Raw genomic sequence first — 17,829 nt, 5'->3', positions numbered from 1 at the left:
GGCTTTCCTTGTGTTGTTGGACAAGCATTTGTTGGACCCTTACTGTGTCTCTAGAACATTTATTTGAAATCAGAAGTACGGGTGATACCACTGTAACAAGAGTAGGTTTTTAAAACTTTGCATAAAACAGTAAGAGGGACTTTTAACACACTTTGTTATGTTTTTGTACCAAAACAGTAGTGTTTATATTTCTTGGCAATAAAATCATTTTTAACAATAACCTGCAACTACTCAGAAGTCAATGGATAATCTTCAGCACATTGCAGTTACTCCAGAATCCGCCCTACACTCAATCCAATCACTCTACTTCACTCTCAAACTTTCATTGTAGGCATCGCTTCCCCACTCAAACCTTTGGGAGTTTCCCATTTGCCTCAAGGATGAAATTGAAGTGGCTCTAGCCACCTTTCAGCCTTTTCACACACTGCCGAGCCAGGTTGCTCATGCTGCTTCTGTTCCCTGCCCCTTGCTTGGAATGCCTTGCACTTCCTGCTGCTTAGCCAAATCCAACACAACTCCATGCTCCATTCTCCCTGACCGCCCTAAGACCTCTCCCTCCTCTCATTCCAGCAGCTACTGCCAGGATTGCTTGTTTCGTTTTACATTATTTGTATTTATTTATTTATTTTGAAACAGAGTCTCGCTCTGTCGCCCAGGCTGGAGTGCAGTGGCACGATCTCAGCTCACTGCAACCTCTGCCTCCCGGGTTCAAGTGATTTTTCTGCCTCAGCCTCCTGAGTAGCTGGGGTTATAGTCGCGAACCACCACACCTGGCTAATTTTTTATATTTTTGGTAGAGACGTGGTTTCACCATATTGGCCAGGCTGGTCTCGAACTCCTTATCTCAGGTGATCTGCCCACCTCAGCCTCCCAAAATGCTGGGATTACAGGCGTGAGCCACCATGCCCGGCCAAAACTTCAGTTTATAACACAATCTTTCATGTGTCTTCTGCTTTCATTAAAAGAATAAACCTTTCCCTTTTTTATTTCAGTTTAATAAACCATGGATTTTATTTCATGCTTAGCAAAGCACAAGGGCTCACTGACATGCATTTCTTAAAACTAATTCCGGCCGGTCGCCTGTAATTCCAGCACTTTGGGAGGCTGAGGCCGGCGGATCACTTCAGCCTGGCCAACGTGGTGAAACCCCATCTCTACTAAAACTTCAAAAATTAGCCGTGGTAGCAGGCACCTGTAGTCCCAGCTACTCAGGAGGCTGAAGCAGGAGAATCGCTTGAACCTGGGAGGCGGAGGTTGCAGTGAGCCGAGATCACACCATTACATTCTAGCCTGAGCTACAAAGCAAGACTCTTGTCTCAAAAAAAAAAGGTAATAAAATAATAAACAAACTGAATTTTTGTAAATAAGTATCTGGTGAGGACCACGGTAGACTGCAGGAGGATAGGAGATTAGCATATCTGGCTCCTGGAGACCCATAACTATATTAGAATTATCTCTCTGGTACTTCATACCGTGTCACAAATTGGGTAATACATGTAGTGGAATGAATTAGCAAATGAATGAGTGCATTTTAATAAACCGTCGGAGGATGAGATGGGTGCCCTTGGGGAGTGGTGAGTGCTCCCTCCCAGAAGTGCCAGGCGTGGTCTGGCCAACCAGTGAAGCAGTGGCTGAGCTGGCTTTAATGTCCTTCCAACCCTGGCAGTCAGTTCCATGAAATTCAGTAAGAGTATTTAAAATGTCTTGTTGGATGGTTTGCAAAGAAATACAAATTTTTTTAAAAATCACCTCTGGATTTATCAGCTTTGCAAGTTTGCATCCTTGCCTGTTTAATGGGTATTTGGCTTTCAACTGCAAGCTGAGAATGGTACACTGCCGAATAAATGGTCCTACTCAACCGCAAGAAAACAAGTCAGAAGATTTCTGGGGGTGGGGTGGGGGTGGAATAACTTTTCTCTAGTAACTGTACTCAACACATATGTGGGGTGTCTTTGGAGCCAAAAGACATCAAATTTCTTCTTTTCTATGCATTAGTTCTGTCATTTTGGGCAAGTTACTTAATCTCTCTAGGCCTCCGTTTCATCATCTTCAAGACTGAGATACTTACTTTTTTTTTTTTTTTTTTGAGATGGAGCCTTGCTCTGTCACCCAGGCTGGAGTGCAGTGGCGCAATCTCGGCTCACTGCAATATCCACCTCCCAGGCTCAAGCAATTCTCCTGCCTCAGCTTCCCAAGTAGCTGGGATTACAAGCATCCGCCACCATGCCTGGCTTTTTTTTTTTTTTTTTTTTTGTGTGTGTGTGTGTGTGTGTGTGTGTGTGTGTGTGTGTGTGTGTGTGTATTTTTAGTGGAGATAGGGTTTCACCACATTGGCCAGGCTAGTTTCAAACTCCTGGCCTCAAGTGATTTGCCCACTTCAGGCTCCCAAAGTGCTGGGATTATAGGCATGAGTCACCTCACCTGGGCGAGATACTTACTTTTATGCAGGGTTGTTGTGAGGATAAAATCAGGTAATGTGGAAAAGCACCTAGCACAAAATCAGAAACTGTAGGCTTGCAATATGATAGCTCTTATGCTCACACATTCCTTCGTGGTTGGCTAAATCCCTAGTAATAAACTTTCACATTCATGTGGTGGTTTGTATTTTACAGAATGTTGTTACAGACATTATTACCTCACTTGATCTTTAAAATAACCCACTTTCTTAGATAGAGCAAAGATTACTACTCTTATTTTACCAGTGAAAGAGGTCGAGGAACTTGCCTACATAATACATACATTACATAATATAATATAATACATTATACACTACATTACATAATATATGACATTACAGAATGATGCTAACATCAGGTTTCCTCATTCCAAATGCACACTCTTTCTGGTTTACCTGTTGCTGCAGTGGCTAGTGTTAGATAGGGTTCCTCGGATTTCCTTAATTTATCTAGCAAATTTTTTTTCAGAGACGGGGTCTTACTGTGTCACCCAGGCTGGAGTGCAGTGGCAGGATCATGGTTCTCTGCAGCCTTGGCCTTCTGGGCTCAAGAGATCCTCCTGTCTCAGTAATCCCCAGAGTGCTGGGATTACACGTGTGGGCCACTGCACCTGACCTATCCAGCAAATATTTATTGCAACTCTAGTGACTGAGCTGGAGACCTGTCCTGTTTGTGGTATCCTTGGTTGATTAGAATAGTTATTCAATAAATACTTGAGGAATGAATGAATAGATTAAACCAATTTTCTGAGTCCTTTCAATAGAGTACCCTGATTCTGCTAAATAGGCAAGAACCCTTGCAGGGGACAAAGAGAGACTGGCTGTTGGGAGAAGCCAGGAGCTGACAGCTGCAGAGAGAAGCTGATAAAGTCAGTTACACGCAATAACACGGATGATTCTTAGAGTAATCACGCTGAGCAAAAGAAGCCAGACAAAGGGGAGTACGTGCTGCATGATTCCCTTTGTATAACATTACAGAGGGCTGGGCACAGTGGCTCACACCTATAATCCCAGCACTTTGAGAGGCCAAGGCAGGAGGATTGCTTGAACCCAGGAGTTCGAGACCAGCCTAGGTAATACGGTGAAACCCCATCTCTACAAAAACAAACAAACAAAAAATACAAAAATTAGCCTGGCATGGTGGCATGCACCTGTGGTCCTAGCTACTCAGGAGGTAAGGGGGGGCGGATCACCTGAACCTGGGGAGGTTGAGGCTACAGTGAGCCATGATGGCGTCACTGCACTACAGTCTGGGTGACAGAGTGAGACCCTGTCTCAAACCAAAAAATTACAGAAAATGCAAACCATCTGTAGTGACAGAAAGTAGTTCAGTGGTTGCCTGTGGGTGGAACCAGGTGGATAGGGAGGGAGGAATTTCAAAGGAGCAGGAGGAAGTGTGTGGAAGTGATGAGTGTGCTCCTTGTTTTGATGGTGGTGTTGGTCTCTTGGGTGTACAAATACGTTAAAATGTATCAAATTATATACTTTAAATATGTGCAATTGTTCTGTTTTTGAGACAAAGTCTTGCTCTGCCACCCAGGCAGGAGTGCAGTGGCATGATTTGGGCTCACTGCAAACTTCGCTTCCCAGGTTCAAGTGATTCTCCTGCCTCAGCCTCCCGAGTAGCCGGGATTACAGACACCTGCCATCACATCTGGCTGATTTTTATATTTTTAGTGGAGACGGAGTCTCACCATGTTGCCCAGGCTGGTCTCAAACTCCTGATCGCAAGTGATCCACCCGCCTTGGCCTCCCAAAGTGCTGGGATTACAGGCATAAGCCACCACACCCGGCCTAAATATGTACAATTGATTGCCAGTTATACCTCAAAAAGTTATTTGAAGAGGAAGAAGAGGAAGGAGAAAGGAGAGGAAGGAGAAGGAAAAGAAGGGGCAGGGTCTCTCCTCAGGTTCTCTCTGCTTGATCCCTCAGGCACAGGTGTCCAGGCCCATAATAAGGCTGCTTCTCTGTCCCCTTAGTGAGCAACATCTTGGATGCTGGGTGGGGCAAACATTGGCCTGGGATTCAGAAGGCCTGGGTTCTGGCTTGGCTCTGCCACTCACAAAGGTACAACACCGGGCGGCAGTCTGACCTCTGTTGGCCTGGACTTACTGTGACAATACAGGTCCCTGCTGGTCCAGCCTACCCACAGCATTGACTAGAGGATGGCCTAAGGGGACACATCAGAGTGCTGCGTAAACTATGAGTAGGTCAAAGGGAGAAGAGTGGGAAGGGGGCAGGGAGTGAGCCCCAACCTTCTTTACCTTCTTTCTAGCACAGTCTCAACAACAAACACTACAATGTAACACGGGACCCTCAGCAGCTGCTGAGTTGTTTGAGCTCTATGTCCCTTTGCTAAGTGATCTCAGATTCCTGTACAACACATTTTTTTGTGCCTGCCTGTTACCATTTATCAAGAGCTGTGTTCAGGACTCAGCCTGGATACTCACACACTGTAAGATTTTTTTTTTTTTTTTTTTTTTTTGAGACACAGTGTCAGCTCTTGTCGCCCAGGCTGGAGTGCGGTGGCGCGATCTTGGTTCACTGCAGCCTCCGCCTCCTGATTTCAAGCGATTCTCCTGCCTCAGCCTCCCGAGTAACTGGGATTACAGGCATGTGGCACCACGCCCAGCTAACTTTTGTATTTTTAGTAGAGATGGGGTTTCAACATGTTGGCCAGGCTGGTCTCAAACTCCTGGCCTCAGGTGATCGCCCACCTCAGCCTCCCAAAGTGCTGGGATTACAGGCGTGAGCCACCGCGCCCAGCCAGCTGTAAGATCTTGGTAAGTCATATCTCCACTCTTAGCATCTGTCAAAAAAGGGGTTGGACTCCAAGGCTTGAGGTTTCTTCCTGCTCTTGCCTTGCAGGGTTCTGCCACCTGAATGTCAAACTATTTGGCTATGTTGAGGACTGCAGATGGGAAGGGGAAGTGCAGCCAGTGGCAGCTGTCTCATCCCTGACTGTGAATGAATTTGAGGCATCAGGGAAATGGTGACTTTTGCCACCTCCCCGCCATCCTCCCCCACACACGCATATCATGGATTTGTTCCTCCTCCAGTTCCTCCTGCTGTTCCTTACTTCATTTTTGTTTCCATTTTACTCAAAAACAGCAAGTCAACATATATACCCAAGTATGTTTTTAAGTTCACGCACTCAAAATCTATCACATTAATAGGTGAAAAATCTTACCTCCCAGAAGGCTTGGTCATCAAAATATTTAGCCACATGAGGTCCTTTCCATATTTTGAGATTTAGAAGCAAACCTGTTTAAATGCATAATTAAATGTTAAAACTTTTGGAGCACAGGATTTTTAATCTCAAGATTAATCGAAATATTGTGTGTCAAAATGACAGTATCTCAATAGAAATCCTTTTTCTCCCACAATTGAAAGACAAATAAAAGGAAGCCCCATCATTCCTGGACCAGCTTAATTCTGTAGACATTTTATTTTATTTTATTTTATTTTTATTTTATATTTTATTTTGAGACAGAGTCTCGCTCTATCGCCCAGGCTGGAGTACAATGGCATGATCTTGGCTCACTGCAACCTCTGCCTCCCAGTTTCAAGCGATTCTCCTGCCTCAGCCTCCCAAGTAGCTGGGATTATAGGCGCCTGCCACCACATCCAGCTAACTTTTTTTTTTTTCAGTAGAGACAGGGTTTCACCATGTTGGCCAGGCTAGTCTAGAACTCCTGACCTCAGGTGATCCACCCACCTTGGCCTCCCAAAGTGCTAGTATTATAGGCATAAGGCATAGCATCTGGCCGATTCTGTAGACATTTTTTTTTAAAAAAGAACTGGGAATGGCAGTGCACTGAGCAGTACATGAGAACCACACATCTGATGTCCTTCCCCAGATGGAGTAGAAGGGCCCCCTGAAAGCTGATCCGTGTAAGACATACAGGCTACTACAGAGGGTTACTCCAATTGGGTGCTCCTATAGGTCTGTCTTCTCTGGCTCCAGTCAACTCCCGAGAACCTCAGTTTAAGATTCCACTTGTGTAGTTAGGAAAGTAGCTTATAATATGCTTTGGTGCCTGCCCTTCCTTTTCCCCATCTCTTTAAGTATCTTTTATTTTTTGTTTTTAGGACAGGGTCTCATTCTGTTATCCAGGCTGGAGTGCACTGGCACAATCACAGCTCATTGCAGCCTCAAACTCCTGGGCTCAAGCAATCCTCCCACCTCAGCCTCCCAAGTGGCTGGGACCACAAGTGTGTGCTACCATAACCAGCTCATTTTTTTTTTTTTTTTTTTTTTGTATTTTTTGCGGAGACGGGGTTTCGCCGTGTTGCCCAGGCTGGTCTTGAACACCTGAGCTCAAGTGATCTGCCCGCCTTTGCCTTCCAAAGGGTGCGATTACAGGTGTGAGCCACTGTGCCCAGCCTCCATTTTCCGTCTACTCTCTGCCCAGATAGCTTGGCCATATGTATTCCTCCAGCTTCTGGAAGTTGGCTGAATTTCACGGGACACATGGAATGAGTGCTTCCTTTCACAGGAAGCAAGGAAATGCTCCTGATAGATTTATCTGTGTATTATTAAGGATGATCAGTTCCAGCGTGGTTAACGTGAACGGGCGAGTGCTTAGTGAGATTCAAATTTCCCTTTCGCGGTGCTTCCCTTAGGTGATATTGGCATGCAGGGTACCACCAGCATATGACGCAGTTAGCTTGAATTACTCAGTAATGATCTCTGGCACCTGCATGAATTTTCCAGATAGCTGAGGCTTACTCATCACTGAGGAATATCTGTCTAAAATATATTTTGTCTTCTGAGACAACACTAAACATATTTAGACTTTTTCTAAAAAAAAAAAATCAGAACTATCACTAGGAATACCCACTTATGCCGGGCGCGGTGGCTCAAGCCTGTAATCCCAGCACTTTGGGAGGCCGAGACGGGCGGATCACAAGGTCAGGAGATCGAGACCATCCTGGCTAACACGGTGAAACCCCGTCTCTACTAAAAAATACAAAAAACTAGCCGGGCGAGGTGGCGGGCGCCTGTGGTCCCAGCTACTCCGGAGGCTGAGGCAGGAGAATGGCGTAAACCCGGGAGGCGGAGCTTGCAGTGAGCTGAGATCCGGCCACTGCACTCCAGCCTGGGCGACAGAGCCAGACTCAGTCTCAAAAAAAAAAAAAAAAAAAAAAAAAAAAGGAATACCCACTTATAACGTGCCATATAATGTGGAAAAGGTGTGTAGCCATGGAGGGTTGTTGGTCTAATCTCTCAGCAGCCCAAGCGTTTTGTGTTCTTGTGTCCAGTTTTAAGAATTTCTCAGCCAGGCGCAGTGGCTCACGCCTGTAATCCCAGCACTTTGGGAGACCAAGGCGGGCAGATCACCTGAGGTCGGAAGTTCAAGACCAGTGTGACCAACATGGAGAAACCCTGTCTCTACTAAAAATACAAAATTAGCCGGGCGTAGTGGTGCATGCCTGTAATCCCAGCTACTCAGGAGACTGAGGCAGGAGAATCACTTGAACCCAGGAGGCGGAGGTTACACGGTAAGCCGAGATAGTGCCACGGCACTCCAGCCTGTGCAACAAAAGCAAAATTCTGTCTCAAAAAAAAAAAAAAAAAAGAATTTATCTTCTTGTGTTAGGCTCTTTGCTTTCACTTCTAACTTCTGCTGGTGTACTTTACCTCTAGAAACCTAGCCCACCTCTAATCTGCTATTTCTAATCTACCTGAGCTGAGAAATCCAATAACTATGCTTTATAGGATTGTTTCTTAAATAAGTACAGACAGGCTCCAAATAGGTCAATTAACAAGTTAAGTGCTTGGCTTCTGGGAATCCATTTGGTGCAATTTTGGCTGCTTGAGGGAATTTTTCCCCCTTCCATTGTCCAAGTTGTTTTGTTTCCTTTTCTGAGATAGGGTCTCACTCTGTTGTCTAGGCTGGTATGCAATGGCACGATCTCAGCTCACTGCAACTTCTGCCTCCAGGCTCAACTGATCCTCCCATCTCAGCCTCCGGAGTAGCTGGGACTACAGGTGTACCACCACATCTGGCTAATTTTTTGTATCTTTTGTAGAGATGGGGTCTCACTATGTTGCCCTGGCTGGTCTTGAACTCCTGGCCTCAAGCTATTCTCCTGCTTCAGCTTCCCAAAGTGCTGGGATTACAAGTATGAGCCACCCAAGTTGTTTTTAATCACCAGTTCGCTAATGTCAAAAACAACATATAAAGAGGAAAGCCTGTTGGTCTTAACTCTTAAAGGAACAATATGATTGTCTTTTCCTCTGTTCATCTTTTTTGACTCCAGTGAAGCATAAGACCCCTAGGGCCAGGCGCGGTGGCTCATGCCTGTAATCCCAGCACTTTAGGAGGCTGAGGCAGGCAGATCACGAGGTCAGAAGATCGAGACCATCCTGGCTAACACGGTGAAACCCTGTCTCTACTAAAAATACAAAAAATTAGCCGGGCGTGGTGGCGGGCGCCTGTGGTCCCAGCTACTCGGGAGGCTGAGGCAGGAGAATGGCATGAACCTGGGAGGCAGAGCTTGCAGTGAGCTGAGATCGCGCCACTGCACTCCAGCCCGGGCAACAGAGCGGAGACTCCGTCTCAAAAAAAAGACCCCCAGGTACCTTACAAGACAGAGCACAAGTCAGCACCACTTTGAACATACCAGTGATAACAGTGAACAGTGTGATTCCCGGGATACAGTTGCCAAATAAAATGCAGGATACCCAATTCATTTCGAATTTAAAAACAGACACCTTGCAGTTTTGCTAAATCCGGCAGCCTTTCCCAGGGTTGGATTGCCAGCTGCCACGAACTGAACGTTAACTTACGGAATTAACTCTACTCCGCCTCTGCTTCTTCACACAGACTCTGCCGAAAGCTAAGGCCCAACACTGGTATATTAAAGGAATTCTAGCCAATCTCATGCTCAGAAATTACCCAGGTAACTCCAAAAAGTACCTCCATATAGTTTGTTAAAGCTGGAAGGAAGCCAGCTTAGTTATTATAATCCTTTCATTTTACAGAGAAGCTAACCAAGGCTCAGAAGGAGTGAAGTGACATGCCCGACGTCACACAACTCATAGTGTCTTATGTCATTTGTCTCTTATTTGGCATCCACCTCCTGCTTAGGGACACGTATATGGGTGTCTAACCAATAAAAGATGTTTGCTTATAGAATAAAGGTGAACAGTTCTGGATGGAATGTATATTTTCTTTCTTTTTTTCTTTTTTTGAGACAGTCTCACTCTCGCCTAGGCTGGACGGCAGTGGTGCAACCTCAGCTCATTGTAACCTCCACCTCTTGGGGTCAAGCCATTCCCCTACTTCAGCCTCCCAAGTAGCTGGGACTACAGGCACATGCCACCACGCCTGGCTAATTTTTGTATTTCTGGTAGAGACAGGGTTTTGCCATGTTGGTCAGGCTGGTCTCAAACTCCTGACCTCAGGTGATCTGCCCGCCTCAGCCTCCCAAAGTGCTGGGATTACAGGTGTAAGCCACTGCTCCCGGCCTGAATGTGTTTTTTCTTTTTTCCTTTTTTTTTTTTTTTCCAGAGTCTCGGCTCACTGCAATCTCTGCCTCCCAGGTTCAAGCAATTCTCCTGCCTCAGCCTCCCAAGCAGCTGGGATTATAGGCGCCCGCCACCACGCCTGGCTAATTTTTGTATTTTTAGTAGAGACGGGGTTTCACCATGTTGGCCAGGCTGGTCTCGAACTCCTGACCTCAGGTGATCTTCCCAGTTCGGTCTCCCAAAGTGCTGGGATTACAGGTGTGAGCCACTGCACATAGCCACATATTTTCACCTGGCCTATAAGTAAAACTGACTAATTAGCAACTCCCCAAGATTTTTTGCTGTTCTATTGTATTGCAAGAGCAGAAACATACTTCACTCCTTTGTTGAAAGATCTCCAGTGGCTTCCCATCTTTTATAAGGGCCTGCTCCTCGCTACCATTCTGCCCTCAACCCCTGCCACTCCTTCTCACTCCATTCACACCAACCACACTGGTCTCCTTACTGTTCCCTCAACACACAAAGCATGCTCCTGCCTCAGGGCCTTTGCACTTGCCATCCTATTTTCATGGAAGGTTCTTCCCCTAACTAAATGCATGGCATATCTCCCTCCTCTTCACTGGGGCCTCTGCTTAAAAGCCAACTACTCAGATAACCCCTCCCTGACCACCCCTCTAAAAGAACACCCCATCCCACACTGACTCTATGTCTCTCTAGTTTGCTCTGTCTTCACAGCCACTTATTACCATCTGACATAGTAGACACTTATTTGTCTATTTATTGTTAATACTTTCCCCCACTAGAAGGTCAGTTCTATGAAGTCAGAGAATTTGTTTTGCTCACAGCTGTGTCCCCAGTGCCTGGCTCATAGTGGATATTGAATAAATATCTGTTGAATAAAATAGTATTATGGGTGTCCTCAGAAATAAAAGGTAGGCTTTTGTGTGTAAGGATTTTCTCAGGCTTCTGTGCAAAACTGAGTGTGATCATCAGCCCTGGGTTCAAAAGTCTGCAATGTTGCCACTCACCCTACTTATAACCTCAGGGATGTCCCTTCCCTTCCCTGGCCTCACAGTCCACATCAGCAGCAGGTGACCTCTAAGGACCTTTCCAATTATGAAATTATGTGATCCTCAGGGAAGGAGATGGGGCACAAATACATCCAGCCACACGGCAGGGTGTGCTCTGGATGTAGGTGCTGTGTCCTAGGCAATGGTGGAAGAAAGGTGGCCTCACACTGACCTGTCAGGAGACCAGATGTGATACTCATCGCCATGGCCAAGCTGAGTGTCCCAGTGCTGAGAAGGACCTGGAAGCCGATCCTAGAAATGACAAAGCAGAGGTGGTCACTTGGGCATCAGGCAGCAGAGGTCATCAGGGACAAAAAGGACTGTTGGTGTCAGTAGTGCCATTGCCAGGAAGGGCCATGAGGAAAACAAGGGTCCTCTTCCTAGCTGGTACATTCCCCTGTCATTTTCCCCAAAAGCCATGCAGACCTGTGGGAGGGAGGGAGGGGAAGGAGATTCCAAGATCGTCTGTGGCTTATTTTAGTTCTCAGCACCTTGTGGATAATGAACCAGACCAGGAGTCAGAAAACCCAAGCTCAAGTGCCAGCTCTGTCACTTACTAACTGCAAGACCCTGGGCAAGTCCCTTAACCTCTCAGAGCCTCCAGTTTTCTCTCTCTCTCTCTTTTTTTTTTTTTTTGGTTGTTGTTGTTGTTTTGTGAAACGGAATCTCACTCTGTCGTCCAGACTGGAGTGCAGTGGCACGATCTCGGCTCACTGCAACCTCTGCCCCTCAGGTTCAAGCGATTCTTGTGCCTCAAGTAGCTGGGACTATAGGCACATGCCACCATACCTGGCTAATTTTTGTATTATTAATAGAGATGGGATTTCACCATGTTGACCAGGCTGGTCTTGAACTCCTGACCTCAAGTGATCTGCCCACCTCAGCCTCCCAAAGTGCTGGGATTACAGGCATGAGCCACCACGTCTGGCCAGCCCCCAGTTTTCTCATCAGGCAATTAAAGATGAAGGTTCTATTTCTCTTGGGGCAAGGTGGGTGGGGTAGAGCTTGGCTTTCAGACCCATCTCCCTGCCCGTCCTTACCCCTTGAACATACTTCCAGGACCTCTCCCCTTCAAGGCAACCCCAGGGGTTCAATTCAAAGATTAAGATATTAGGGGGGCCTTGGATGCTAAATGTGATTGTGCCAGGGTTCAGCCTGCACCTGGGAACTGCCTTCACTGCAGCCCCACGGATAGTTGTACACAACAAGCCAGTTTTTTAAGCCTTTCCTATTTCTTGTCTCAACAGGTGGGCAGCTCATCTTCTCATTTTTAAGACAAAGCAAAGCCCCAAGCCTGCAGCCTCGTGGGGTGGACCCCCCTTGTATGTCATTTGGTTATCTTACCTGTCTTTACTGATCGTTCCTTATAAAGTGGGGGAAATAATGGCAATTCCTACTTCATGAGATCATGGGGGAGTGGAGAGAATTGAAAAGAACTACCCTGAGACTAGAAAAATAAATTAAAAAGATAAAAAGAGTTGCCACCCTGCTGCTCAAGTAGTGAGTGCAGATATCAACAACTACCTGCCCAACCATTCAGGCAGCCATCCCCCCATCCGCATGGCAAGCTCCAGGCCCTCATCTTTGCCATCTTTGTATATCTTCAATAGTTTGCTTCCTCTCCAGCACCAAACACAGTTCAGGTTATCAAAACCTCAGGGAAATGTTTATTGAATGACTGAAAAATGGAGTCAATTACTCAATTCATTGATCTAATATTAAGTGATTTTTAGAAAAAATTCAGGGGGACATCTGCATGACCTTGCAAAATTTCTTTTTTTTTTTTTTTTTTTTTTTGAGTTGTGAGTCTTGCTCTGTCACCAGGCTGGAGTGCAGTGGCGTGATCTCAGCTCACTGCAACCTCTGCCTCCCAGGTTCAAGCTATTCTCCTGCCTCAGCCTCCCAAGTAGCTGAGACTATAGGCATGAGTCAGCCACCATGCCCGGCTAATTTTTTGTATATTTAGTAGGGATGGGGTTTCACCATGTTGGCCAGGATGATCTTGATCTCTTGACCTCGTGATCTGCCTGCCTCAGTCTCCCAAAGTGCTGGAATTACAGGCATGAGCCACCACGCCAGCTGCAAAAATTCTTAAACAGGACATAAAAGAACTAAACATAAAGGGAACAATGATAAATTGGACTATATTAAAATTAAGAGTCTCTCTTGTTCAAAAGACACCATTAAGAAAGTAAAAGGTGGGCTGGGCACGGTGGCTCACACCTGTAATCCTGGGACTCTGGGAGGCCAAGGTGGGCCAAAGTTGAGGCCAGGAGTTCAAGATCAGCCTGGCCAACATGGCAAAACTCTGTTTCTACCAAAAATTATTTCGTCTATACAAAAGTTAGCTGGGCATGGTGGCATGTGCCTGTAATCTAAGCTACTCAAGAGGCTGAAGCATGAGAATTGCTTGAACCTGGGAGGAAGAGGTTGCAGTGAGCTAGCGCCACTGCATCCCAGCCTGGGTGACAGAGGGAGACTCCTTTTCAAAAAGAAAGAAAGAAGGAAAAAGGTAACCCACAAAGTGGGATTCATATTCAGGATACGTAAGAAATTCCTACAAATCAGTAAGAAAAGACCAAACACCACCATAGAAAATGGGCAAACTAACTTGAATAGACATTTCACAAGAAAAGATATTCAACTGTCCAAAATCAGATGAAAAGTGCTCCATTTAGTTAGTTATTAGAGATAGCAAAATTTAAGCAACAGGTTTGATTCCTAAATGACTAATCATAAAGCAGGAAAACACCAAGTGTTGGCAAAATGTGGAGTAAAAGGAGCTTCTGTATATACTACTGGGGATTAGATTGGCACAAACTACTAGAGAAAATTGTTTAGCAGTAGCCACTAAAGCTGACTGTGTGAATACTGTATAATTCAACAATTTCACTTCTAGGCATATAATCAATGGAAGTGCATTCGTGTGTTCCAAAAATAAAAGTGCTAGAATGTTCATAGGAGCAATACTAGAATATTCCTAATAGCTCCAAACTGGAAACTACCCAATCTTCCTCAATAATGGATAAATAAATTCTGCTGTATTCACACAATGGCACACTTGTTCCAACTATCTTTTCTCAGATTCTCTATTTGTCTACTTGGCATTCATTTATCACGGGGCCACACTAATGGCCAAAGTTGTTTATCTCATTTTCTTGCAAGTCAGCTTTCTCAGGCATGGGAAATTCATAAACCCCTCAGCTACAAACTCCAACATAAGTGTTTTCACTTCCTGGCCATTAGTGGATGCCCTCACCCAGTTACTCTCCCACCACTCTTTTTCATAAAGGCGTAGTCCCAGTTCCCCCTCTCCTTCTGCTGCCTGGTCCCTGGGTGATACAGTTTTGTGTGGCCCTGCATGATGTGTTCTGCCTCTTATTTACAGGGGAACTGTGAACAACAAAACTTTCCTTCCAATAATACTAGAAGAAAATGTCACTCAGTCACCTTTATAAATTAAGACCCAAGCATAACACAACACTATATCCCAGTGGAAAAAGGGTACAGCAATGCTTAACAACCTGGACGAATCTCACAACTACAATGTTGAGTAAAAAAGCATACAAAAGCACAGACTTACTGTATGATTCCATGTATATTATCTCAGTTCATTTTCTGTTGCTATAACAGAATACCACAGAATGGGTAATTTATAAAATAAGTATATATAGCTCATGGTTCTGGAGGCTGGGAAGTCCAAGAGCATGCTGCTGGCATCTGTTGAGGACCTTCTTCTTGTGCCATAACATGGCAGAGGGTATCACATGGCAAGAGGGCAAGAGCATGTCAGCTCAGGTCTCTCTTCCTCTTGTAAGCCACCAGTCTCATCATAGGGGCCCCACCCTGATAACTTTATCTAATCCTAGTTACCTCCCAAAGACCTCACCTCCAATTTCATCAACGCATGAATTTAGAAATTAAGTTTCCAACACATGAAATTTGAGGGATGCATTCAAACCAGAGCATTCTGCCTCAGCCCCCAAAATGCATGTCCTTCTCACATGCAAAATTCATCTCAAGAGCCCCAAAGTTTTTTTTTTAGAGATGGGATTTCACTCTATCATCCAGGTTGGAATGCAGTGGCATGATCATAGCTCACTGCAGCCTCAAACTCCTGGGCTCAAGTAATTCTCCTGTCTCAGCCTCCTGAGTAGCTAGGACCACAGATGTGTGCTACCATATCCAGCTACGTTTATTTAATTTTGTTTGTAGAGACAGAATCTCACTCTGTTGCCCTGGCTGGAATGCAGTGGCATGACCATAGCTCACCGCAGTCTCAAACTCCTGGGATCAAGTGATCCTCTCACCTCAGCTTCCTAAGTAGCTAGAACTACAGGCACATGCCACAATGCCTGGCTAATTTTTTTATTTTTATTTTTTGCAGAGACAGGTCTCACTATGTTGCCCAGGCTGGTCTTGAACTCCTGGGCTCAAGCAATCCTCCCACCTCGGCCTCCCAAATCACTGGGATTACAGGCATGAAACACCACATTTAGACAACCCCCAAAGTCTTAACTTGTTCCAGCACCAACTCAAAAGTCCAAAGTCCATGGTCTCATCTAAATCAGATGTGGGTGAGACTTAAGATACAATTCATTATGGGAGATTCCCTCTGGCTGTAAGCCTGTTAAATCAAAACAAGTTATCTACTTCCAAAATACAACAGTAGAACAGGCATAGGACAGACATTCCCATTCTAAAAGGAAAAAGAGGCAAGGAAAAAAGGGTAACTGGTTCCAAGAAAGTACAAAACCCAACATAGAAAACAACATTAAACCTTAAACCTTCAGAATGATCTTTTACTCTATGTGCCACCTCCTGGGCACACTATGAAATTTGGACCCCCGAAGCTTTGGGGAGCCCTGCCCCTGTGGTTTTGCTGGGCTCTGCCCATGCTGCAGTTCTCACAGGTTGGAGTCTCATGCCTGCAGTTCTCCCAAGCTGGCATTGCACTATGATAGCTCTCCCGTTCTGGGGAATTGGCAGTGGCCCCACCCTTGTAGCTCCACTAGACACTGCTCTGCTAGGGGGCTCTCTGTGGTGGCTGTTCATAGCATCCTTTGAAATACAGGTGGAAGAAGGCAATGCCCCCTCAGCTTTTGCATTCTGCACACCTTCAAAATTAGTGCCATGTGGATGCTGCCAAGGTTTATGACTTTTACCTTCCACATCACACCTGGGGCCACTTGAGCCACAGCTGGGATGGCTGAGGAATGCTGCACCAGAATGTGGGGAGCAGAGACCAAGGCAGCCTGGGCAGCAGCTGGTCATTCCAAACCATTCTGCCCTCTTAAAACTCTGGGCCAGTAACAGGAGGGGCAGCCTTGAAGATCTCTGAAATGCCTTTGGAGTTTTTCTCCCTTGTCCTGATGAACGGCCTCTGGCTTTGTTCTATGTGTACTAATTTTCTTATGAATCGGTAGCTTGGTCACATCCTCACTTTGTTTTCTCAGCTGAAAATGTTCTTTCATTCTCTACAACATGGCTGACCTACACAATTTTCTTTTTTTCTTTTTTTTTTTTTGACACGGAGTCTTGCTCTGTGCCCCAGGCTGGAGTGCAGTGGCGCGATCTCGGCTCACTGCAAGCTCCGCTCCCCCGGGTTCACGCCATTCTCCTGCCTCAGCCCCCCGAGTAGCTGGGACTACAGGCGCCTGCCACCTCGCCCGGCTAATTTTCTTGTATTTTTAGTAGAGACGGGGTTTCACCATGTTAGCCAGGATGGTCTCGATCTCCTGACCTCATGATCCGCCCGTCTCGGCCTCCCAAAGTGCTGGGATTACAGGCTTGAGCCACCGCGCCCGGCCTGACCTACACAATTTTCTGCCTTCCATAAATCACTCTGGCACAGATGAAGTTCAGCTAAGATCTTTGCTTCTGTATAAAAAGGATGACCTTTGCTCCAGTTTCCAACACGTGGTTCTTCAGTTCCATTTGAGACCTCATCAGAATGGCCTTTACCAGTCACATTTCTATCAGCATTCTGATCTCAGTGACTTAAGTAACCAGTAAGAAGTTCCAGACTTTCCCTAGTTCTGGGGTCTTCTTTTAAGCCCTCACCAGAACTGCAGAACTGTCTTTAATGCTCCATTCTTTCTTTCTTTTTTTTTTTTGAGATGGAGTTTCACTCTTGTTGCCCAAGCTGGAGTGCAATGGCACAATCTCAGCTCACTGCAACCTCTGCCTCCCGGGTTCAAATGATTCTCCTGCTTCAGCCTCCTGAATAGCTGGGATTACAGGTGTGCACCACCACGCTCAGCTAATTTTTTGTATTTTTAGTAGAAACGGGGTTTCACCATGTTAGCCAGGCTGTTCTCGAACTCCTGACCTCAGGTGATCCTCCTGCTTCAGCCTCCCAAAGCGCTGGGATTATAAGCTTGAGCCACCATGCCTGGCCTAAGCTCCATTCTTCACAATACAGGTTTTTTCTAGCCTGCTCAAAACTCTTCCAACCTATTCCCATCACCCAGTTCCAAAGCCACTTCTACATTTTTGGGAATCTGTTACAGCAAAAACTCTACTTCTTGCATTAACTTTCTTTCTTCGTCCATTTTCTGTTGCTATGACAAAATATCAAACTGGGCGATTATAAAGAAATATAAATTTATTTAGCTCACAGTTCTGGAGGCCGAGAAGTCCAAAAGCATGGTGTCACCATCTGGTGAGGGCCTTCTTGCTGTATCATAACATGGAGAAGTCATCACACGGTGAGAGGGCAAGAGCATGCCAGCTCAGATTTCTCTTTCTTTTCTTATTAGTCACCAGTCCCATCATACCTCACCCCATGAGCTTGTCTAATCCTAATTACCTCCCAAAGGCCCTTC

General features: G+C 45.7%; 1 protein-coding gene across 12 annotated transcripts in view; it reads right to left on the bottom strand.

Annotated features, from left to right (window-relative positions):
• The window catches only part of RHCE (Rh blood group, CcEe antigens), a 67,665-nt gene that overhangs the window by 3,243 nt on the left and 46,593 nt on the right, over positions 1 to 17,829 (bottom strand). For 8 of the 12 annotated variants that reach the window (XR_013415106.1, XM_015131109.3, XM_077996671.1 and 5 more), the window contains 2 exon segments: positions 11,175 to 11,254; positions 5,646 to 5,719 (listed from right to left, as the gene is read on the bottom strand). The exons of 1 other annotated variant lie outside the window; for it this stretch is intronic. Coding sequence is in view for 10 of the 11 variants with exons in the window: in XM_015131109.3 (XP_014986595.3) it covers positions 5,646 to 5,719; positions 11,175 to 11,254 (154 nt within the window). In the remaining variant the exon portion in view is untranslated. 12 annotated transcript variants of the gene reach the window in all.

Source organism: Macaca mulatta, chromosome 1 (assembly GCF_049350105.2).
Source record: "Macaca mulatta isolate MMU2019108-1 chromosome 1, T2T-MMU8v2.0, whole genome shotgun sequence".
In the NCBI taxonomy this organism is placed as follows: Eukaryota; Metazoa; Chordata; class Mammalia; order Primates; family Cercopithecidae; genus Macaca; species Macaca mulatta.
Note: the sequence above shows the minus strand (reverse complement) of the source record. Positions and strands in the feature narration are given on the sequence as shown.